The sequence below is a fragment of the Delphinapterus leucas genome, chromosome 9 (assembly GCF_059928025.1).
Source record: "Delphinapterus leucas isolate spDelLeu-1000000601 "Yukka" chromosome 9, BTC_Dleu_Yukka2, whole genome shotgun sequence".
Classification (NCBI taxonomy): Eukaryota; Metazoa; Chordata; class Mammalia; order Artiodactyla; family Monodontidae; genus Delphinapterus; species Delphinapterus leucas.
The window spans coordinates 17,830,549-17,854,849 of record NC_143137.1 but is presented as its reverse complement, the minus strand read 5'-3'; the positions used below and the strand labels follow the sequence as shown (position 1 = coordinate 17,854,849).

General features: G+C 49.9%; 2 protein-coding genes across 9 annotated transcripts in view; one reads left to right on the top strand and one right to left on the bottom strand.

Moving 5' to 3' along the window:
- CYREN (cell cycle regulator of NHEJ) overlaps window positions 1–20,651 on the bottom strand; it is a 71,221-nt gene extending 50,570 nt beyond the window's left edge. The window contains exons 1-4 of one of the 8 annotated variants that reach the window (XM_022580557.3): window positions 20,061–20,240; window positions 18,677–18,937; window positions 17,643–17,718; window positions 14,313–16,769 (exon numbers count right to left, since the gene is read on the bottom strand). In XM_022580557.3, the coding sequence (XP_022436265.1) occupies window positions 16,518–16,769; window positions 17,643–17,718; window positions 18,677–18,810 (462 nt within the window). In that variant the 5' untranslated portion in view covers window positions 18,811–18,937; window positions 20,061–20,240 and the 3' untranslated portion in view covers window positions 14,313–16,517. The other 7 variants (XM_022580589.3, XM_022580575.3, XM_022580583.2 and 4 more) reach the window with 7 other exon arrangements.
- On the top strand, window positions 1,290–15,860 carry TMEM140 (transmembrane protein 140). The gene is made up of 2 exons (XM_022580550.3): window positions 1,290–1,467; window positions 14,314–15,860. The coding sequence occupies exon 2, from the start codon at window positions 14,350–14,352 to the stop codon at window positions 14,908–14,910; it is 561 nt and encodes a 186-aa protein (XP_022436258.1). The 5' UTR covers window positions 1,290–1,467; window positions 14,314–14,349; the 3' UTR covers window positions 14,911–15,860.
- Window positions 20,652–24,301: the final 3,650 nt, after the last annotated feature.

Genomic DNA, 24,301 nt, shown 5'->3' with positions numbered 1-24,301 from the left:
TACCTAAAGAATCAGGTAAAACAGATGAGGTGCTTACCCTGGAGAAAAAGAAGGTGCTAGTGCAGGACTACTGTTTTCTATAACAAACTTTGACGAATTCTTGACTCTTTAAAAACTATGTGCATTCTAACTTGAAATAAAATTCTTAAATGTATACTTCTATCTCTTCTATATTGTGTCACTTCATTCACCAGTGTTCGGGTTTCAGCGTGACTAGTTTATACCAGTACCAAAAAATTAATTTTATCTCTGCCTTGAAGGCATTATTATGAAGGCTAGAAAAGATATTCAGAAATTCTGCTTTTAATAACAGCTACCATTACTGTGTGCCCAGTACTGTACTAAGAACCTTACATTATCTCCAATTTCCACAACAGCCATGCAAAGTAGGTATTGTTTCCATTTTACACATCAGACCCTGATGCTCAGAGAGGTTAAATAATTTACTAATCTGTAGCAGAGCTCCTTGATCCCAGAGTTTCTGTTCTTCCTTCCTATTAGATCACATCACCTACATCACCTCTTTCTAGGGTTTGAGTTTAAAAGAACTACAAAGGGGAAAAAATGTAGCAGTTCGAAGAACTCCTTTGAGGGAAGGCCAGGGAGGGGAAGAGGAACCCTGAAGGATTCAGCAATATTACTAGGTAGCTGTCTACTGACTTAACCGAGCTTAACCCCAAATTGGAATTTCCAGCTGGTCATGTGAGCATAGAAAGCAATTTTTAAACTCTGGCTAGGAGCCCCTATGATTACAAAAATAAAAGCTCCGTTCTGCTCTTATTTTGAAATAAGATGTTCCAGCTGTTCCAGCATGGGCCTAAACACCCTGGTGAGGACACTAAGACGACAAGGTTTTGTGTCCAGGGATACCCAGTCATCCTACAAGGCTGATTTCTGAAAAGGAGGGGACAGATGCATAACTTCTTCCCCAGTGGTGACCTGGGTCTGGGATCTCAGACCAGATGATCTTGAGGGTCCCTTCTGAGTGATTCTAGGTTGTATTTATCTTGGTTTAAAACATTAGGAGTTTTGAGAGTGTCTTGGCCAGTTTCCTTTCTGGAATTGTGGTGTGATATAATCAAGACACTTACCTGCCTCTTTAGGTCTATTGGTTGGTTGGTTCAGGTGTGGGTAAAGTGGCCGGTTTGGGGAACAACAATGTTGTTTACATTCTTTCTTCCTGAAAAGTCAGGAGCCACCGGCAAGAAATGAAAGTGAAATCAGGGGATAGTGTCATCAGTCAGCACAAATGTGACAAAGTTCAGAGAGCTGTTTACTTAGGCACAACTGCGCCTGCCAGCCAGTCATAAGCTCGGGGCTTACGCTCGGGGCTGCATCGTTCCCGTCTCCACCGGCCTCGTTTCTGGAACCTGACATTAGGACGCAGCGAGAGAGAAGAATCAAGCGAACATGATTTCCTGCTCCTCCTCTTTATGAGTGTTTTGTGGGTTCTGCATCTTCTTTTTGGTAAGTACCTACCCTACATGCCCCACAGCTCGCCCAGACGCCTGCCTCTCTGCAAGACAAGTCAGCTTTCCTCTCAGACCCTGCATTCTAGCCATGGGCCTGGGGAAACGACTGGTAGTCAGGGTCTGGGGACCTTCCCCCCCATACAGACCCACCTTCGTGAGCTCTGCTCTTCCCTCCTTCTCCCTACTCCCTGCAGCATCACTGTGCGACTCTGGCCTCAGAAGGGGTGCAGGTAATGTCAGTATAGCTGGTTAGAAATGCAGGGGACAACTGTGGGCAGCAGGGTCTTGTACCGAGTCTGTACAAATAATGGTTTGTGATGCATGAAGTGGATTCTTCATCAGAAATAGGGCACCAAACAAAAGCAGATCACTGACTCGCAGTAGCTAAACTGGTAGTTACAGGAAACACCATTAGTTCTTAAAATGCGCACTGTGGACCAAGATTGTCAGAAAGACCTGTGTTCTTGACTCAGAAAGAAGACAAGAGATTTTCAGACCCTGTGTTATTGCTTTTCACACCTTGATGGAAATTCATGGTGGGATTTTAGTTCAGTTGGTGATCTTAAAAGATTTTTTTTTAATGTGGGCTATTTCCCTAATAATTTCCAATATGCTTCTTCACCTGTAAAACCAAAGGCTCTTTGGGAGGAGATAAATACATGTAAGTGATTTGTCCTTCCTTCCTCCCTCATGACAGCTGAAATGCATTTTTCAGTATCTTCTTCCTAAACCTCATCTCTCCCGAAGTCCCGAACCCGTGCACATGACGTTCGCCTTTTGATTTTGTATATTCCCCTTTCTCAACACTCTTTCCAGCTAACCCCCTGCTTTATCTAATCACTAAGATTGTTGGTTTTCTAAATTTCACTTTTATGTAAATATAACACATGATTCTGGAAATATTTTTAATGTAAAAAGAAAGGAACTCTTACCCATAATGCCAGAGATATCAGGGCAAACATGAGCATTTTAGAACAATTCCTTAGTCTCTTTCTTGCAGTTATACTATAAAGTGTGATTTCAGACCTGGTTCTTCTAAAGGCTGCATAGAGTTTTAGTATCTTGATACGTCATAATTTGATTCTAATGTTGGGCATTCAAGTTGCTTCTCATTTTTTGCCAAAGTAATACTATGATGAACATTCCTGTATATAAATCATTGATTGCATTTCTGATTGCTGCCTTAGGGTAGACTCATAAGTGGAATTACTTGGCCAAAAGGTATGATGATTTTTAGGGTTTTTAGTGCCTTTTGCCATATTGCCTCCCAGAATGTTTCTAAGAATTTTCACGTCTACCATCATTATATGAAAATGCTAGTTTTACTGCACTCTTGATATCAGTGTTTTTAGCTGCAGTTTTAATAGGGAAACTTATAGGTTATTTTACTTGGCGTATCTTTGATTACATTACATGAGGTATAGACTTTTTTTCATGTCAGTTAATGTGATAGAGTGTTTTATAATAAGAAATATGTGTTTGGTCTCTGTCCCCAATTCTGGCACAGAGCTCCTAAAACCCTTGGAATTTCCTTAGTGATAATAGAGGCAAAGGTGTCTTTTTTTTAATTCATTACAAACCCTTTTCAACCACCTCTGAGTTAACTTTTGGCAAGTCGCTAAGGATGGGGCCGGCTGCCAGGGAAAACCACCACCCCAGCCCCCAACCTCTAGGGAGGTGAGAGCGGCTGGACACTGAGTTCAATCACCAGTGGCCAATGATTCAATCAATCATACCTACGTAATGAAACCTCCATAAAAATCCCTGAAGTACAGGGTTCAAGAGCTTCTGGGTTGGCGGACACACGGAGATGCCAGGAGGATGACAGGCCTAAAGAGGGCATGGAAGCTCCATGACCCTTCCCCCCACCCTTTGCCCTATGCATCTTCTGGGTGGCTGTTCCTGAGTTGTATCCTCCTATGATGAATGAGTATTCTAGTAAGTAGGCTGTTTTCCTGAGTTCTGTGTGAGCCACTCTAGCAAATTAATCAAACCCAAGGAGGGGGTCATGGGAAACTCGAAGTTATCCTAGACTTGCACTGCGGGGGGCAGCGCTCGGCTTGTGGCACTGACCCCTTAACCTGTGGGATCTGATGCTATCTCCAGGTAGATAATGTCAGAATTAAGTTAAGTTATAGGACATCCAGGTGTCACAGAGAATTCCTTGTGTGAGGGTGGGGAAAAACCCTCACACATTTGGTGGAGGGTACAAATAAACAAAAGAGCTTTTACAGTTAACTATTTTGCATTCCTTCTTATGTGAAATATCTCTTCATATGCCTTGTCCATTGTTATGGAGATTAATGTTTTTCTTATCTGTTTGCATGAACATTTGTTATATTAGGTATATTAACCATTTCATGTTTGTTGCAGATATTTTTCCATACTCACTGACTTTTTTTGGGGGGGCTGCATTGGGTCTTCTTTGCTGTGCTCTGGCTTTCTCTAGTTGAGATGAGCGGGGGCTACTCTTCGTTGCGGTGCGGTGGCTTCTCTTGTGGCAGAGCACAGGCTCTAGGTGTGTGGGCTTCTGTAGTTGTGGTGCAAGGGCTCAGTAGTTGTGGCTCACGGGCTCTAGAATGCAGGCTCAGTAGCTGTGGCGCACGGGCTTAGTTGCTCTGTGACCTGTGGGATCTTCCTGGACCAGGACTCGAACCCGTGTCCCCTGCATTGGCAGGCAGATTCCTAACCACTGTGCCACTAGGAAAGCCCTCCATGATCACTGACTTTTAATTTTACATTTTGTTGTACAAAATGTATATTTTAATAGTTAAATCTGTACTGCTTTTTTCTTTGTAGTTTCAATTTGCTTTTAAGCTCAGAGCATTCTTTCTCATTCATAAATCAAATATTTACTTTTTTCTAGATCTTTTTTTTTCTTCTGTGTTTGTTCCTTACACTTCACTATCGGACCCACGTGAAATTTATTTTGGTATGTGGAGTGAGATGAGGCCCTAAAATAGTTTTCTTTCGTTTTAACTGATCAGTTGCTTCAGCATTAGTCAATGGAAAGCCCTTTCTTCCACTGAGTTACAACACCAACTTCATGGTGGATTAATTTCATATACATGGCTTTTCTGAGACGTTCTGCTCTCTGAGCTGTCCATCCAGTACCCCTGCCATTCTGTTCTATTGGGCCCACTTCCCTCTCAGTTATTTCTACTTGGGAGCTGGACACTGCAATGACCTCAGTGATTCTAGCCTGCCTTAGGCCTCTCCAAGTGAACTACAGCTTAAGGTGAATTAATTAATATAATAAATATCTTTGGAAGTTTAATCTTCACATATGCATACACAGTATGTTCTCGCAGAAACTGAGACTTTTTGCAGGGCTTTATTCTATACCCCTAGGCTCACACCACCTCAGCTGTCTCAGTCCTGTCAAAATGACAGAACTGAAATAATTTAGTAATGAGTTTACTCATTCCTTCGTTCAAGGAAAAACAATCCACAGATCCAGGGAGCATGGCGCCTCACAAGCGGTGGAGCATTCTTTCTAGGGATGTGGGACAGAGCATTAGAAGAGGCAACGTGGCTTATGATGAAGCCTCGACCTCGTAGCCAGCAGGTCCTATTTCCTGGGGAAGGTGAGCTGGCTCAGGCTGCTGGAAGACTGTGATTGGTGTATGTTAGGGTTCCTTGACAGGTGTTTCCCAGGCAGGCCGACTTGGGTTTAGATTTGTGACCTGGGCTGGGCCACTGGGGCCGCCTCATTTTCTGAGTCCCAATATACAACTTAACTTGATCAGCCAAAAATCTAGACTTGAATAGACTTTGGGAGGGGACGCCCCCGATCCCCAGCTCTTCTGTGAGGACACAGATCTTCTGCCCACTCAGCAGCAGTAGGGAGGTGCAGGTACTAACAGCCAAGACCCTGGCAGAGCAGAGAACACAAAGGAGCAGCAACCTCGGCCCCTTCCTGCAGCATCCCGCCCACCAGGAAGCATCAGGCCTCAGTCAGCACCCCGCTAAGAGTGACCAGGGAAAGATTCACTTTCTGAGGGATGGAGGGAGAGGCCCCACAGCACCTGCTACTCAGTTTGCCTGTGATTTGCTTTCTTTGAGTTATTTTAGTGAGTTACAAAGCCATTTCATATGCGTTACAAACTCTCCAGGTAAGAACCGCATCCTCCTGTGTGGGGATTGGAGGTGAAGTCCAAGAAAACTTAGCCTCCTTTCCGGCCAACTCTCAAAATAACTTTTGCAAAACTGAAGGTCTAAGTCTAGGTGACCATCTATCATTCTTTCCCTCCTCTTCTTTCCTTTTGACTGCTGGGGGCAAACTACGTTCACTAGTTTTACAGCAGGGCTAGTGGGCAGAACCGCCAGAGACAACGCCTGGCACTGCTCCAACCCCAGTTCAGGAACTCTCCACACCTTCAGCCCCGCCACCTGGGGCCTCGCGCCTTAGGTTTGGGGGAGCAGGGGCTTGAGTTAATGAAGCACCTAGTGAGGATATAATCCAAACCTCTCACCCTGGCCTCCAAGGTCCTCAGGGACCTGGGTCCACTCACCAGTCCAGCCTCGTCCTGTCCCCTCAGTCACTGGGCTGTCACCCAGCCCCTGGTCTGTTCCTCTCCCAACCCGGTATTTATAACCACTGCACTCTGTTTCTAGAAGCCTCTTCCCCTGGCTTTTTCACACCTGTCAGGCCTCAAATCAAATGTCTCTTTCACAGACAGGCCTTCCCTGACCCTCCAATGGAAACCCATCACTTCCTTCTACCAGGTTCTCTCCTTCACATCACCCTGTTTATTTGCTTCCCAAATCTCTTCAAAAATTATAATTATCTTTTTAAAAATACATGTTTGGTTCTTCAAAAATTATCTCTTCAAAAATTATAATTATCTTTTTAAAAATACATGTTTGGTGTTTGTCTCCCCAACCAGAGTGCAAGCTCAAGGAAGGCAAGCCCCTGCTTTGCCCCGCATGTTACTGATTCCCCAGGGCCTGTGACTCAGGGAATCGTCCAACATGTATGATCGCTGGAGTCACAAGAGGAAACCCTGGCCTCATCAGTAGAAGGGGGGGCAGTGGCTCTCCAGTGAGTGCAGGATAGAGGGCAGAAGCAGCATAATCGAGGGCGACAGCAAAGGCCGTCACTCTTTGCTGGTACTGTTATTTGTCTTCAAACTCTGCCTTGGGGCCTGTGAATCTTGGCCCCCCCGTAAACTGCACTGTGAAGTCCCCCCAGTAAAAACCAAACAAGGATGGGTCCCAAGGTGCAGGCGTTTTCTCATTTTTAAGGATTATTTTTCCCCGCGCTAAATTTTTTTTGACCTTTGTTCCCAGCTGGATCATCTGCTTACTAGCAGGGCTAATGAGCAACAAAACAACTGGACAAACAGCAAGTTAATATTAATGGAGCTGCTGAGACAGTCTATTGCAGTAGCTTGCTGGAGGTGGAGGGGGTGGCGAGTGCGCCGACTCCACGCTGCAGTCTCATGGTGTAGTCATGTTTCTGCTGGCAAAGCTGTTTTTATTTACATGGAAAAATTAAGTAAATCCAGACGTCACAGTGTTCCATAAAAAGCCACTGCTGGCCCGGCCATCCGTGCAGCATCTGAAACCCAGGCTACTGCTTCCATCTTACAACATTTGGGAAACAGCGCTGTGGCCTCGTTTTCAAAAGTAAGAACCTGAGCTCACGTTTCTGCCAAAGCAAATATGACACATTTCCCTTTCTTCTTCCCTTTTTATTTTCGTCAGGAGCCACACCCAAACCACAAGCACAGTGATGCTCAATGAGTTCAGCTAGACAGATTTTCGCCAGGGCTGGAGGCCCCCTCTGACAACCTGGCTCCCTCCTCTGTCAGATTCTGTTTTTCTGACTTTCTTCTGCTCGTATTTTCTTCCCTGGGCTTCGCTCCCCACCATTCACGTTGCAGCCCCGCCCTCCGCCCCTGTCCTGCTCTTCCCTCGTGTCCCCTTTCTCCCCTGGACCACAGCCTCCACCACGGCACCAGAGCAGGCAGCAGTCCACCTGTGCAGATCAAATTAACTCACTTCAGTCTCACAACAGCCCCCAGGGACAGGCCCAAAGGCGTGTTAAGGGCGGGGATGTAGACTCCGGCAAGCTCATGACATGCCCAAGGTCACGTGCTATGAGTGACAGGACAGCAGCCTGAACCCCGGTGATCTGGCACTAAGGTCCACGCTCTTCACCACCACATCCCTCACACCATCCCAGAGTCGTCGGCGCCAGCCACCAATGAGGCCAGCTTTCTGGAGTCCAGGTCCTCCAGGGAAGCTCTGTTCTGAACTCCAGTACTAGTGTCTCCTCAAGAATGTCACTTCTCTGAGCCTCAGTTTCCTCTCTATAATAATTTAAGTAATACTAGGTAACGTTCCACATGCTGCACATAAATCACCTCACTTAATTTCCATAACATTTACAAAACACGTTCTATTGTTATACCCATTTTGCAGATGAGAAAACTAGGCAGAGAGACATTCAGGTAGCTAGTAAATGGTAGAGCAGGGATTTGAACCCAGGACACACAGCTTCAAAGTCTAAGCTCAGTGTCACCCCCATACAAGGGGAGAATAATGTGATGTCCACTGTGGCCGTGAAGATTAAAGGGGATGATGCATGTGAGGGCCAGACCTCGAGAGACAAGGCTCAGGTTCTTACAGTGATTTCACAATTCTGCCCGACAGGCCTCACCAGGCTCACTTGGGGAAGTTACTGAGCCTCACTAAGCCTCAGTTTTCTCCTCTGGAAAGTGAAGATAATAACATTAAATGTGCCCTCATAGTGAAAACTTAAGAATACCTGCCAAGTGCTTAGTACAGGGCCTGGCACAGAGTAAATGCTCAAAAAGAGTTTGAGGTCAGTATTTAATCTTTAATAAGCCCTCAATCAAAATAGATTCTTTCTTAGACGTCTCCAGTGATCACAAAGACTTCTCAAAGCAAGTTCTGCCCTCCAAGCTCCCCTATAGCTTTCTTAAGTCATTAATGAGAAGGAAGGCCGGGAGATGAATTTGTAGCCGACAAACTAAAAACCCATCCGTTTTTCTTTCAAGCTTCTGTTCCACAAAACTTGCACACTGTGTAGTGTCTGACAGCAGCAAAATGATAACATCCAAGTTTTGCCAGGTCATGGCAACTGCTCCTGCTGGTGCGGGGGCGGGGCGGGGCCTCACCACACCTGAGTCCCTCGTTGCAAGGGGCCTCACAGTGTCCAACGCCTGAAGCTAGCTACAGGCTCACATACATGTCTGAGAAAGAGGGGACAAGCTTGAGGAAACTTACATTTAGGAAATGGGAAGAATAAAAAACGGAGAAGGAGGAGAACCAGGACAGAGATTCAGGTCAAAAAAATAGAAGCAGGGCTTCCCTGGTGGCGCAGTACTTGAGAGTCCGCCTGCTGATGCAGGGGACACGGGTTCGTGCCCCGGTCCAGGAAGATCCCACACGGCGCGGAGCGGCTAGGCCCCGTGAGCCATGGACACTGAGCCTGCACGTCCGGAGCCTGTGCTCCGCGGCGGGAGAGGCCACAACAGTGAGAGGCCCGCGTACCGCAAAAAAAAAAAAAAAAAAATAGAAGGAGGCATTTACGAAGCTCTATGTGTCATGGCTGACGTTCACGAAACCATTCAGAGGTCACTCAGTGGATACTTACTACGTGCCCATAATGTGCCAGGTAGTCCTGGGTGTTGCGGATTTAACAGTTAAAGGCAGATTTTGAGAGAGACGGGCAGCCATAGATTTTTGTCTGATTTGCCTAACAGATAAAATTCCTTGCCCACATGAAGTTTACATTCTACTGAGGGTTGTAGATGGAAGACAAAAGAAAACATTTAGCACGTTAGATGGTGGAAAACGGCAAGGAGGAAGAACAGGGAAGCAGCGCAGGGAGAGCGGTGCCGGTGCCGCGGAAGGGCTGCTGCGGCTTCAAAATGCCGAACAGGGATGGTGCCAATGAGAAAGGGACCTTTGAGCAGAGACCCAGGGGAGGCAGACACGTTATAACAGACACCCAAGGGAGTTAGACACGTGATGAGAGAAGAGCACTCCAGGCGAGGAATGCAAGTGCAAAGTCCCAAGCTTGCCTAAAGTTTTTGGAAAATGCGAAAGGAGCCAACGTGGCAGAAGCTGGGGGAGGGAGTGGAGAGCAGGAATAACGGGAGAAGAGGTCCAGGAGGTGACACGAGCACTAACAGCACTGGGGAGTCCTGATCCCAAAGAAGCAGGAGAAGGCCAAGTTATTGTTAATGTTGTCCCTGGATAGTGGGCGCCCTTGGCGTCAAGAGTCATCCTTGTTAACAAGCTCCAGGACATTTACACACCTGCGGGCACAGCACAGCATTCCCTGGCCGAGGAATTCAAACGTTCCAGAGTCTCGTCCCCACCCTCTGGAGCGGGAGCTCGGGCTGAAGGGGACACTTACAGGAACTTGCCTTCCTCTCCGATGGGCACCTATAAGGGCTCATTAAACACGTGAAGAACGAAGCAGAATCTCCCGGTGGTGGACGAGTGGTGCCCTGATATGAGCGACAGTGCAGGGTGCTCCAGGAGGCTACCCTCGGGGGCATCATTCGGGACAGAGGCGTGCAGGTTGTGAACTCGGGCAAAATGGCGAGAAACTAAATAAGCCCCAGCTATATAAAGTCTTCTTACTGAATATCATTAGACGTTCAGGCAGGAAGAATGAACTGAAAAAACAGAATGAGGTGGGTGGCTTGGGAGTGGGTATTTTTGCTAAGTCAATGTAGAGAAAGGAGTTTTGTGGGGAATCTCGTATGTTGGGATAAGATGAAAATGTAGTATGTGAAGTCATGATTAGAGCAGTGACGAATCAGAAGTTATAAATAAGTGTGTGATCAACATCTGTATACAGCAGCCACATAATGATTAAGCTGATAGATATTTTAGCATAAAAGAAAGAAGTGCTTGGGAGCTGGAGCTACAGACCTTCTCTGAAATGGAAACACAAGGTCGACGGGCAGCAGTTTGCAAAGTCCACTTTGACCCTGGAACTCAAGAGAGCACGTGGTAGGCCTTCAGCCATCTGAAGTAAACAAGCCAGTGTCGGTGGCAAGAGCCGGCCTCCCCGCTCCATCAGCCCTTCTCAAGTGTCCCTTACAGTCAAGGGGCAGGCCAGGGGTGAAACCTATGCTGGGAAAAGCTCTCTGGTCACCCGTTCTCTGCCTGCCAGGTGTCCTATACTCGGGGTGTGGGCGGCCTGAGGGATTTTCGGTGCGACAATCTGCCAGAGCTCCAACCCTCCCTCAGACACGACCTCAAGCAAGTTTCCCTCTTTTAACATGAAGGTGGCAAGAACGTGATTTAGAAGATCGGGATACTATGTCTGTGCCTCTTTCAGCCATCATCCCATCAATGTGAAAACTTCAGAGGTGCTTAAACTAAAAAACAAAAGCAGACAAACTGCCTCGAATGCACTGTCTGGGAGTGTTCTCCTTCTGCTTCTCTAACTGGGACTCTGCTGCCCTGGGCTCTCCGGTGACAAGCGTGAACACACTCCACACACTCAGAGTCAAGATCTGTGTCTTGGTCCAGGGGCCCCACTGCCACAAAAGGGTTATGCTTTACGATGACCGTTGTGACGACAAAAGGCTAGCCGCCTTTATTTATAAAGAGCTCATATACAGAAACCAAACAGAAACCAAAACTGAAAATGATAGAAAGAAAGAAAAAAAAAAAAAGGAAATGACAGCACTCCCAAGAGAAGAAAACAGAGACGGTCAACAAACACTTAAAAAACGTTAAACCTTGCTCATTAAAAAGAAACAGTATAGCAATGCTGTGTCATTTTTCATTATCAAAGATGAAAAGACAAGAAAATTCAATCTGGGAGGATGAGATAAATTCTCTCTTAAGCTGCTGGTGGAAGGATAAACTGATTCACAAACACAGTCACCATGGCATTATTTTTAATATTATAAAACAACATCGTAAGACAGACTATATAAACCATACACAATAGAACAGCTAATGCAGCCGTTAAAAATATTGTTTAGGAAACACTTCTAGTGACAAAAGGAAATATTAATGCTATAATGATGTTTACAAAGCGGGATACAAGCACATATATTTACGTGGTCCCAACTATGTAAAACAACATTATAGAAAGAAATGTGTCATTGAGTGGTTACTTCTACAACCTTGAAGTTATAGACGATTTTTAGTCTTGTCTCCATACTTTCGTGCATTTTTCTAGTTTTCTACAACCAAGATGCATTACTTTATTATAAACAGGAAAACTTCACCTAAAAATAGCAACAGTGACTCAGCAGTGTCCCCTTCTGCCCTCTGAAGGAAGCACAGGCTTATCATCTAAAGGGAATTAAAAAGCTCATTGTGGTGAGAACATGAATACTAGGATTGTTAAAAGCCAAAACAAAACAAAACAGGGTAAAGCTCTTAGGAAGGCAGAGCAGAGTACCCTAGGGTTTTCCAACCAAATGACCATATCGTTTTACTGGGAAGTGTTTAGAAAAAAGAAGCTAGGACTAGCCCCCAACCTCTCTGTCCACATCCCAACAGGAAGCACGGAGGAGCCATCCCAGCACTGAGTATATATGAGACGTAAAACACGGCCCCTCACCTCAAGGAGCTTTGCCATCTTGTTAGATAAGTACATGCAGGACCTAAAGGGCGCTACATGTCATTTTCATTCAAAAAAAAAAAAAAAAAGAGTTCCTACTGTGTATCACGCACCATTCTGGGATAAAACAGCGAGTGGGAGCATAATCTTGGCCTTCAGCTACAGCAGAGTGTGGGCTGAAGTAGTCTGAGAAAGCTGGTGAAATTAGTAGGACTCAGAGAGGCAGAGAACAGGGTAGGACTTGAGGAGGTGGAGTGCCTGAGCAGGTGGGCAGTCGGGAACGGGGACAGTGGGCAGGTGCCGGACTGAGCAAAGCAAGGGGGGAAGACCAAAGGGAGCTGGGCCTCACTGGAGAACCCAAGTTCAAGTTCTAAGCCGTACCAGATCATGGTGAGCTTCACGTACCAGGCATAGGAGTTGGGACTGAATTCTATGTGCATAAAGGGATGAGAGGAAGTAAATCAAGGACTACCACCTTCTCCACACGCCTGCTCATGGGCTTCCTAGCTCCAATTTATTTTGTCTCACTCTCTGTTGAAAACCTCAAGAGAGAAGAGGAAGTCAGAAACAAAGGCCCTGGGTGCCTGGGGAGCTGCTGATTGACGGGGCTCAGGCAGTCTCCTCTGAGAAGCCCCAGGAATCTTTTTGCATTAAGCTTTATAGATTTTTTTTTAGCCCGAGTGTAACAGGCTTGAAATAGGAGAAGTAAGTGGGAGCGTTTACACAAAGGCACCCCAACTCCCAACCTGGACCATGGAGGCAAGTCAAATCTCATTTCCCACTGCACAATGGTGTAAATCCGGATTCCAGTCCTGGAAATCCATCCTACACCCCGAAATACCTAAATGCATTAAAAATGGAGATACAAAAAAAAAAAAAAAAACTGGAGATACAGGCTTTTACAAACATTTGTTAATATGTAAAACCGTTTAAACTATGTTCCTGTTGGGAATTTTTCCCATCCCGTGGGCTGCACCGGTTAAAACTTACCGTACCAATCTAATGCCGTGGACTAAACACACTCTTTTTATACCTGGTAAATCTTTGTCTCTGCCAAAGGAGTCACTGATAAATCTTTATTCTCATCAGCCACCTACTGCAGACTGAACGTCTGTGTCCCCCCAAAATTCGTATGTTGAAACCTAACCCCCAACGAGACAGTATTTGTAAGTGGGGCCTTTGGGAGGTGATTAGAATGGGATCGGTGCCCTTAAAAAAGAGGCCCCAGAGAGTTCCTGGTCCCTTCCACCATGTGAGGACACAGCAAAAAGTTGAGCCCTTACCACACTCCGAATCGGCCGGTGCCTTGATTTTGGACTTGCCGTCAGAACTGAGAGGAAGAAATCTCTGTTGTTGACGAGCCACCCAGTCCACGGTAATTTGCTGTAGCAGTCTGCATGGCCTGACGCTGCCCTCCCCCTCAGTCTGTTCCACATCCTGCCCCCTCTCACCACGCTTTGTTTTTCCACGCGCAGGACAAGTGTGGGAGTGGTCAGGCAGACCCTCCAGCCAGCTCTGGGAAAGGTGAGGGGCTGCACCTCTCAAGGGGTCCCTCCAGAAATTGATCTCCAGGGCCACCACTGGCCACCACTCCCTGCACTGCCCACACCATGTGCAGCCCTGGCAGGGTGCACTGCAGGACACCACTCTGTGTTCTGGCCCTGTGCTCCTAGGCACTTCAGGACGGAAATGGCTGTCTTGTTCCATATTTGGCAAATTTACAAATATAAAGGCATAGTATGCAGATTACTGTTTGAGAGGCCAATTTGGAGAAGTCCTTCTGATTAAAAACTTAGTGGAAAGATTTTTCCAAAAAGATGACGAAGGTACATCCTATATATATCGATACTATATACTATGGAGGGACTAGAGAAGGCAAGTTTCCTGTAGATCAATTTGGCAAAATGCAGTAAAATCACTAAAAAATATTGCTACCCTTGACCCAGTGATTGCAGTTTTAGATATTAATCCTAAGGAAAAATCAGATTCAGCAAAGTCTCAGGCCAAAGGTCATTCAGTTATGATATTTCCCACCCTCAAAGCTGCCAGGAGGGCCCTTCCTCCTGATCTCAACCCAGAGAGGCAGCTGAGGACTTAGCCCCTGGAGCCTGCCTGGAGGTTACCCCAGATGTCTTGGTTTTGGTTTGGCTGTCTTGAAGGGAGTTTGCCACAGGTTTTTATGGAATTCCAGAAGGGAGAGCAGGAGCTTGAGAATAAACTGGGAGGGAGACAGGGAGAAATGGACACTCACGGCATGACTTCCTGCAGGTACCCAGGAAGGCGCCCTGCGAAGCACAGGAGAAGATGCCCGTCCTAAAGTCAAGGCGGAGTAACCAACTGCTGTTCCTGGGAATCATGACACTCACAGTCACAGTGATCTTCCTGCTGTTCTTTGCTCTCCTCTGGAAGGCCGGCAACCTTATCGACTTGCCCAACCTCAGAATTGGGTTCTACAACTTCTGTCTTTGGAACGAGGGCACTAGAGCCCTACAGTGTCACCAGTTCCCTGAGCTGGAGGTCCTGGGGGTGCCTCGAGTTGGCCTGGCCCTGGCCAGGCTTGGCGTGTACGGGGCCCTGGTCCTCACCCTCTTCGTGCCCCTGCCTCTCCTCCTGGCCTGGTGCAACAGTAACGAGGGAGAGTGGCAGCTGGCCGTGGGCTTCCTGGCCACGTCCTCCATGCTGCTGGCCAGCGGCCTGGGCCTCTTCCTCACCTACACATGGAAGTGGCTCCGGCTCTCCCTCCTGGGGCCTGGGTTTCTAGCTCTGGGTGTTGCCCAGGGCTTACTCATCCTCTTGCTTATGGCCACAGTCGTGTTCCCTCAGAGGGCAAAGGACAAGAACTTGACAGCTGCTAGCTCTGTCTAAAGGCTTACGTGATTGCAAGGGTTCTGTTTGAACTATGCTCAGAGAAGCTGCCAGAGAATTCACGGGCTGCTGTGTCTTCTCAGCCATCCTGTTTCATAGCTAATGCTGATCTCAAGACTAGCACACGGGACCCACCGCGGAGGGGGTAGGGCACCCGACATCAAGGACAGGCAGCAAGGGCGGCCAGGGCTCCCTCGGCCACTTAGTGTAGGGTTGTGCGTCCTTTGGGACTTTTAAGGTTCCCAAGGTCACCCTAAAACCACACAGCTCATTGTCACAAGAATTCCTGCTTTAACTAACTGATCTGAGCAAGCCATTCTTACTTTATCCTCAGAACAATGGGGAGATAAGGCTTCCTGTCATGGGGCCAGATTTCCAGTACAAGCTGCCAAATGCCAGACTGGAACCCAGTGAGGGTTTATGAAGAAACACCTCAGGGTCCCTGGGGGCCCTGCCTGGCAAGCTCCCCATCTCCATCCAAGGCGGGTAGAACGCGATGAGCCCCTCACCTCTGACAACGCTCCCAAAGGCCCAGGAATAATCTGAGGGATTCACCGAAGACAGAACACATGGGCACAAAGAGCAGCCTTGGTGGCTTTGAAGGTTCCCCTGAAAAGGCTCCCGGCTCCCTGAAGGCTCCCTGAAGCCCAACAGAGCAGGGGATCAGCGGGCAAATCCCTCCCAGCACGTGACCTGGGAGTTCAGGAGCCGAAGACACCGGGTCCCTGGTCAGGAGAGGAAGGTGAACAGTACTGAATGGTTCCACATCCACGTGAATGCTGCATCCCCTCACCTCTCACCCTGGGCCCAGAAAGGATACAAGCACAACTCACGCACTGGGGAGCTTTGTGTATTTTTCAGCACCTATATATTGAAAACCTGTACAGCACGTGATTGCCTCATCCTATGCCTGTCAAAAGCCACACTGAATACAGAAGCAGAAACACGGACTCTAGTGTGATGTCTTGTCCTTGGTGTCTCCTTTGGGTTCCTGTCCCACTCTTGCTTTCTGACTGTCCAGGGACCAAGGCCGAGGCCACCAAGTGGAAGAAAGGTGGCAGCTCGGGGGGAGGAGGCCTGACTGGTCAGGAGGCTTCCCAATCTGTACGCTGAGCCTCAGGCTCCTGGACGGAGCCCAGCACTGTGGCAGGATGTCTGGTTCAGGGCTGGACGAGCAAGGGCTCACAGACTGATCGACTGCCTCGTGATGAAGGCTATCTTTAAAATAGGTTTCCTCCTTAGGGAGGCCAAACAGTAGGAATTCCAGTGTACGTAGCAGCCATACTTGTTTTTCTTTAAACATTATTAAGGTGACTCTTTGGTTCCAGTAAGTTGACCACCACAACCTCATCTCCCTGGAACCAGGTAACTGAACACAACAGACTGTGGGGATCCCAGACCCTCTGAGCAAGGAGAGAGCACAGTGCAGGGAGGATCTCTAACGGGAGCTCATTCTGATTCCTCACTTCCCAAGGTGAATCTGCGCAGCCCAGAAAGGCGCAAAGCTGGGAGCAGAAGCCGTGACAGTCTGAGGGCAGCGCCCAGGCCAAGAGGGAAACCCCGCTTCCTTCAGCCACTCTGGGCAGAAAGTCCTGGAAGTTTGTCCCTTAGCTGAAAAATATCTCTCTGACGTATTTTAGCGCATCCTGGTCCTCCCCGAGTTCTCTGCCGCAGGCCGAGTCAGAACCTGCAGGCCCCAGAGGAGGGCCGTCTTCCCCACAGTCCTCGTCCTCGCTGTCCTCGCTTCTGCTCCCGCGGGGACTCGGGGACGGCGGCGCTGAGCTGGCCGGGGACTGCTCTGGCTTATCAGCGCCTGCCAGAGGCAGCTGTTCCAACGGCTTTTCCTGTTTTCGGCCCTGCTGAGTAGAAGCAATGGCAGGCAAAACAGACGGGGGTTTACTTCCCTAACGTGCTGGTTTATCTGTCGGTGACGCAGAACATGCCCAGAAGCAACTGTGAAGCCAGCACAGGACGAGTCAGGCCCTGCCCCCAAATCACAGGTGGCCCCTCCCTCCCTTCACCCGACCCCTCCCCTCCCCGCCACCCCTTCTCAGATGGTGCAGGAGTAGAGACCAGCTTGGGAGAGCAGGGGCAGGGGCCTGAGGAATAGCGCCACAGGAAAGAAAACTAGAATAAATGTACGTGGAAAGGCAGGGTGACAGAATGCAAGGAGCACAGGAGACGAACCCCGAGTGCGGGCCTTAGCCTCTCCCTTACTGGCACCAAATCACTTATTGTAACTAATAATAATATCTATCAGCAGGTTATTGCAAGGAACAAATGCGATAGGAATATATAAAAGTCCCTGAGCAACTATCAAGTACTATCAAGTACTACCAACTACCAAGTACAACTCTAACGTGGGACAGTTATCATTCGCTTCCGGAAGCCAAGACACTCAGCAGCGTGGTGCTCCGTATGGCGCTCAGAAGTCACCTCGCCCGACTGAGACCCTCCAGAGAACATGAGCAGTTAACAACTTCTGTCCCGTCCCCACGCCACCAGCACAGAGTCACCCAAACAGAGAGAGCTGCCCTCCCTCGCACAGCTGCGCCCTCCCAGGTCTCCAGCCCCAAGCGGGTGCCCACCAACCAGGGAGCGGGCTGCGGATGAGCGGGCTCCTGGCCACCCCAGCAGGCAGGGCTCCTGTTTTATTAGCATGAACCAGGCCCTGGTCTAGTTTCTGCCCACCAAGAGTTTCTGGTCATAAGAAAAGACACAGCTGACTTTACCTCAATCAGGATCCCTAGAGCAACGTCTACAATTTCAGCTTCATTCATGCAGTACACAGTCCTCATGGCAGGAAGTCTGAAAGAAAGGCACAAAGCTAGAGATGGCACGGAATCACCAGGAGGAGAGAATGAGAGCAAGAGCTGCGTCTCAGGGCCTGCCCACCAGGGGTGACAGCAGCAGCTTCCCCAGGGCACCAACGTGGCTTCTGCATCCTTGTAACCAGTGACTGGCACAGGGGGTTCTCGGGGCAACAGTGTGGGGCTTCCCAGCCTCCACCAGCTCCCCTGAGGATCTGGAAACAGGGCACGATGGCCGGCTTCTGAGAGTCAAACTCACACACACGGTGGATGCGAGCATATCGAACAAGCCAAGACACAACCCACCCCCCTCCCACCGCAGTGCATGAACACAGTAAAGGAGGGCTGCACAGACCAGAAATCACGGCTGGCCAATGAAGAAAACTTAGAAAGGGAAGGGCAGAGAGGGACAGTGAGCGCCTGGGACCACGAGGGGAGAGGGCAGGGACATCCCCTCCATGGCAGCCCAGAAACCCCCGCCATTACCACCATTCAACTAACCCACCCCACGGCCTCTGATCTCAGGCCGGCACAGTAACCTGTAGTTTGTCCACCTGTCCCTGAAGATCTACCCGCAGGGAGCCTGGACCACCTCGTCACTCATCTTGCCAGCGGATGGTCACAATTTCTGTGGCAAGAGAAGAGACTGGCAATTTGGACAACTGGCGTCTGAGAGCTTGGCTGGTGTGTGTGACACGAGAGGGGGAGCCACTATCCGGGAACTGACAAGTGAGGGTCTGGCGGTGGAGATTCACCAGGAGAGGCAGAAGCCGGTGCCAGTCTGGGAGGGCACAGCTCACTTCCTGTGCACCCCCCGAGAGCTGATGAGAGGTCTGTGGACTGAAACACCCCACCTCACCGTTCTGCCAACACGGGAAGAGTGGGCCCCGGCAACTGTGATGCCCCAAATCCCTCCCCCTGTCCTAATTCCCCAGGAGGACCAGAAGCTGCCCCACCTTGCTGCAGCCACTGGCACCGTGGCTGTTCTCCTCTTGGGGGTCTTCACCTGCACTGTCCTCTTTTCAGCCACCTGGGCTGTCATCCATGCGGGAAGCACCCTTTTTTTATTCTCAGATTTTAAGTCTTCCATCTCCCTAGTCTCTCATGAAGAGGAACCAGGGCCCAAGCTTAATGACTTCAGGACAGCAAATCCCACTCTCTCATCACACCAGGAATTATAGGTCTGTTTGTCCTGAATGGGAGTCCAGCTTTAATTCCTACAAAGAAGAACAAAGACCAGTGAATTCTAATAAGCGAGAATACTCCCAGGCATCAGCCGAAATTACTGGTCAGGGCAGGGCCCAGGAGACGCAGATGTGCCGTTCACAGGGCATGAAGGGACAGGCGAGGGGCTCAGGGAGAAGCAGCCCTCCACGCAGGGCCCAGGGACCCCACCGGCAGCCAGGCCCAACGCCTCCAGAAGCCTCTGCACTGAGCCATTCCACACGGGAGGAGTGGCATGAACACCCTCCCAGGAGGAAAGAGGGAGGGAGGTGCCCCTGCTCCTCTCCACCGCAGAGGCTCACGGTCCCCAGGGTGTCCAGACTACCCTACCCTTAAGACACCTCTCCAAGATCTCTCCCCTGTTTCTCCCAACCACAGACTTCTCATTCCCTCTTCTGGGAGCGGTTATAAGAAATTCCAAGGCCATTTTGATTCACAATGAGGTTTCATCGGCCGACACCCACTCCCTTACACCAAAGATACTTCTGACCCGTCAGATTTCAGCCAGCAGTAGGGTCAGGAATCCAGAAGCTGGGGCGCCGGGCTGGGGGGAGTGTCTCACCTTACCGGGCCTCTCCCCACCCTCACTGGATTCCACCTCAGCCCCTCCTCCTAAAGCTCAGCCCCAACCCTGTGACTCAAAGGGTGCAGGGCTCCACCCTCCACTTAGCAGTTAACCCTGAAGGCAGCTGCGGGCGCCTTCTGCCTAAATTCAAGCGGTGCTAATACTCATTCCCACATCTAACGAGCACCGCTAACCGCCCGGCACAAACAGCGCGGCGGTCGGTGCACACACTGATTTGACCGTGAGGTAGATATTCTGAAGCGTACTTAACAGATAAGGAACTGAGACGGAGCAGTATGCACAAAGTCACAAAAAAGTTTGAAATGGCCGGCCGGGACACGCACCCGGGTCCTCCAGACTCCGCCGGCTGGGGGTGGGTGACGGCCTGGGACGCCCCGGCGCGGCCCCGCGGGCGCGTGCCCAGCCCAGAGCTCCCGATTCTCAGCCGCCGCAGCCTTCGGGGACCCCGCGCCGTCCTGGCGCGACCAGACCGGTGCCGACCTGCAGGAGGAGGGCGAGGGGGGACGCGCGACAACCACGCGGAGCCTCACCGGTAACAGCACCGCCCGCGTCCCCGGCGCTCCTCCAGCAGGGCTTCCTGCCTCCGGGCCTGCGCCCCCTTCTTGGCTTCCGGGGTGGGTCCGGGAGTCTGATTCTGGGCGGTAGCAGGGAACTCGGAGCCCGGCCGGCCGGGCTCCGACCCCGCGCGCACCGTGACCCTTCCCCCGGCTCGGCCGCGTCCCCGCACTTCCGGCTTCCGGCCGCCCGCGGGCGCGGAGGCCCGGGCGCGCCCCCTGTCGGCAGATCGCGTTGTCTGCGCCCTCGGCTGTGGAGCCCTGATTCCCTAGCTGATGGGAGACGCCGGCCCCGCTGTCCCGGGTCCTGACAGTCTCTCCTTGACCGCATCCAGGTCGGGCTCCTCTCTGAACTCTTCTCAGCTAGGCCCTGACTTTTGGACTTCCGTGTGCATCTCCAAATTGTCCATTTTTAGCAAGAATACTGCTAAGTTGATCTAACCAAAGTCCACCCATCCCCCGCATCTGATCCTCACCCGCCACCATCTTCCAGGTGGTGTCTAATCACCCGGCCGCCCTCAGCAAGAATCCTGTTAGGTCAATTTAGCCAGAATCCCCTCTTACTCCTATGTTTCCTGTTAATAATCATCCATCCACCGACCCCCCCCCACCCTGCCACTTTTCCTTGTATTGGGAGTTGAGCCCAACTTCGCCCCCACTGCAAAACCCTACTGAGTAGCCCCCTCGAATAAAGTTTGCCTTACTTGTCTTTAACAAATGTCATAAATAATTTTTAACAATATTTTTTCTTTAACAGTTCCCAAACGTGGCTCCATTTGAGGCTTGCTGGATAAGACTCTGTTAAAGTGTCAATTCCCAGCCCTCGCCCCCCACCAGAAATTAGGGGGAGGGGATCTGCATTTTTGAAAGCTCTGCTGGGGAAGGGCAGAGGCGCAGTGCTCCCTGCTGGAGGCATGCACTCCCAGGCAAGGAGGGTGCAAGGTGAGCCCCCCACCCCCCGCTGCAGGAAGGGAAATTAAAGATTCTGTTTACATTTCAAATTGGCCAGAGGTGTTCTGTGAACAGGGCTGCTCCACGAGGCTGCCCAGATGTCCTCACTGCTTTGCTTTCAGCCTGATGCTGAGCACTGCAGTTTACACGTGGAGTTAGCATCTAGTTTAACTTAGAATCACACAGGTTGAAGTAGCTTAAAAGACAGACAAAAAAAACCCCAGGTGGCACACATCACTAAAAACACAAGGACAAGTGCAGATGGTGAAACTTCTACCACATTTTGAGGCAAAAGGATGATCAGAACCAACCATCTACCCCCCCAAAATGCAAAATTATCAAGACAGCCACTTGAAATGTGACTTACAACAAATCAGCTAATAATAGAATAATTACTCTCCATATGCTACAGGTGCAGGATAGGGGAGTGTGATCCAGAGTTTGGAGAATCCAGAGCCAGGAGTTCTCACTTCCAACTGTGTGTGCCTTTGGTTTCTGCAAAGCATTTTCACCCCATACTAATCCTCAATCCTAGGGAAGTAGGCTGGTCCAGGAAAGTTTAAATCAATCAAGGCTTAAGGAGTAAATCAGTGATTTCAAGTCACAAAACCAACCTGCTGTGCATTGGGGTAATTTAGCTGCGGGCTGAACCTGGGCTCTGCCTCCAGCCTCTTCAGGCGGCCAACCCTTCCAGGCAGGACTTGCTTCTCCTCTGATTCCCTAAAGGTTCCAAAATCACTGACCTCTAGGGTCCTCTGCTCCCACGGTCTGTGAGCCAGGACAAATCCAAGTCTGATGGGTGGAGATGCATCATTTTGTTTTAATAAAGGAACAGAGAACACTTGCCATTATGAGAACCAGTCCCTCCACCTTTTTCTCAAAAACCTTCTCCCATAGCCAGCCGAAAAATGGGGTCTGAGGAGCAGGAAACCCATCTGCATAAAAAACTTTCTGTGTAAAAGGCCAAATAGGGATGAGAAACCCCAGCTGTGGGATTTGAATGGGTGGGAATCAGCTCCTGAAGCATTTTGAATGCTGAGTTCAGGGAGTCTGAGGTCTTGGAGCAGAAGCAGGCAAGCGCACACAGGTCCCAAGGACTAGGGGAATGCACCTCACTGTTCTCGTGCAGCCCAGCCCAGAGCCAGGCTACACCTGCGCAGGCTTGGGGGCCTGAGGCTGGACTGGCTTGATGGTTTTCATCTAGTTGCCCTTGCCCAAGCTAGTGGAGGAGTCTTGCTGGCATTCTCGGGTAGATGTCAAGCAGGTATTGTGAAGATGTGAATTTTTTTTTTTTTGGCTGTGTTGGCTCTTCATTGCTGCACTCTTCGTTGTGGTGCGCAGGCTTCTCATTGTGGTGGCTTCTCCTGTCGCGGAGTACGGGCTGTAGGCGCGCGGGCTTCAGTAGTTGTGGCTCGCAGGCTCTAGAGCGCAGGCTCAGTAGTTGTGGTGCACGGGCTTAGTTGTTCTGCGGCATGTGCGATCTTCCTAGAGGTCAAGACAAGGGCTCGAACCAGTGTCCCTGGCATTGGCAGGCAGATTCTTAACCACTGAGCCACCAGGGGAGTCCCTGAATTTAAGTTTTTGTTTTTGTTTTTTTTGCAGTACGCAGGCCTCTCACTGTTGTGGCCTCTCCCATTGCAGAGCACAGGCTCCGGACGCGCAGGCTCAGCGGCCATGGCTCACGGGCCCAGCCGCTCCGCGGCACGTGGCATCTTCCCGGACCAGGGCACGAACCCGCGTCCCCTGCATCGGCAGGCGGACTCTCAACCACTGCGCCACCAGGGAAGCCCTGAATTTAAGTTTTGACATGCGTTATTGGAGGATGAGAGCTCATCTTGGAGGGGTGAGGAAGTGGGACAGGGAGGAACGCCAGGATGAATGCATGCTGACAAGCACTCAGGATGGGGTGGAGGTCAGAGAGAGATAGGCCAGGAGGGGACAGGGTGGCCCGCTGCACATATCGTACTTGCTAATTTCAAAAGGTCAGAGGTTAATGGTGTTTTGGTTTTGTGTTTTTAGGCAGCTTCAAAGTGATGTGGAAGCCCCACCTCAATCCCTCCTGGTGGAGCCTCAGTCACATCAGCTATGAGCCAAGCTCAAAACAAGAGGGAGACAGGTATCCAACCCAGAGCATAAAGGAAATGAGAGAAGAGACAGCTCTTCAACTGTTTTCTACAAACCTTAAAGACATTTCAGCAAACTGTGGAGACCGTATTGAGAGAAGAGAATGGGCAGTAAGACAGAAACTTCGAGATGGAGAGAGGAAAAGCTAAACAATGAATTCTCTCACTCAAATGAAACACATGACCACTTTTTAAATGTCCTACAGAATTACTGGGAGAGATCAATAAGGTTGCTCATTCAATGCAGAAGATGGGAAAAATTATAAATGGAAAAGTCTTGAGTTTGTTCATCTGAAGGAGGATTACCAGGTGGAAATGGGCAACAATGTGTAAGTAACTACTTATCACTAAGTCTCTGGTGTTATCTCATAATTGAGCCACACAAACACCTCCCTGCTTTCCTCCCAACTCCCAGCAGATCAGAGCCAAAGCTTTAGTACCAATCTCTTCATGATTTTCCAAAAGTAGGTAACTGGGAGCACTCCCACACCAGACCTGCACCCCGGATCTGGGCTGGAGCCTCTGCAACAACTATTCTGAGCAGCTTGGTGACAAACTGCCCCTGTCAAGTGTCAGAGCCCGAGGTCCAGGCCTGAAATCCCACCGCCTCAGGTGGAAATGCAAGTGGGAGAACGGAGTCATTTTCCTGTTCCTCTCCACCCTGTGAGGGCATCTGCCTCTTCAAGGTCCCACCCCAGCCAGGGAGCAAAGGGCCGGGCTGTGGACACACGCGGATGGTGTGAACCCTAGGTTCCAGGCCGGCACCTGGCCGACTTGCTCCTGTCCTCTGGCCACTCACCAGCAGAGGGCGCTGGAGGCCGGCTTTGTTCAAACTTAGGGAAGTGAGGTTGAAAGAATGGGAGGAACCACCATCACCCAGATGGAGAGGGGCAGATGCCTCAGACCCTGCACTTGTCCTAACAAAAGCTGCCAACTCTCAGGGTAAAAAAGACACCATGGCCTCCTTGACATGAGCCCAAAGAAAGGGGAACGGCACAAACCTTGGTTAGCCAACGGAGCAGTAGAGAGAGGACGTCCTACATCCGTGGCAAAGCAACAAGCAAACCTCCAATAAAGGTCAGCCCCATGGCTGGTGAGGTAAGAGCTGGGGCGCAGGGCCGAAGCTCACAATGACCATCGCCA

Excerpts from the sequence above, each read along its gene's own strand:
- TMEM140 (XM_022580550.3), top strand. The coding sequence starts at position 14,350 with ATGCCCGTCCTAAAGTCAAGGCGGAGTAACCAACTGCTGTTCCTGGGA.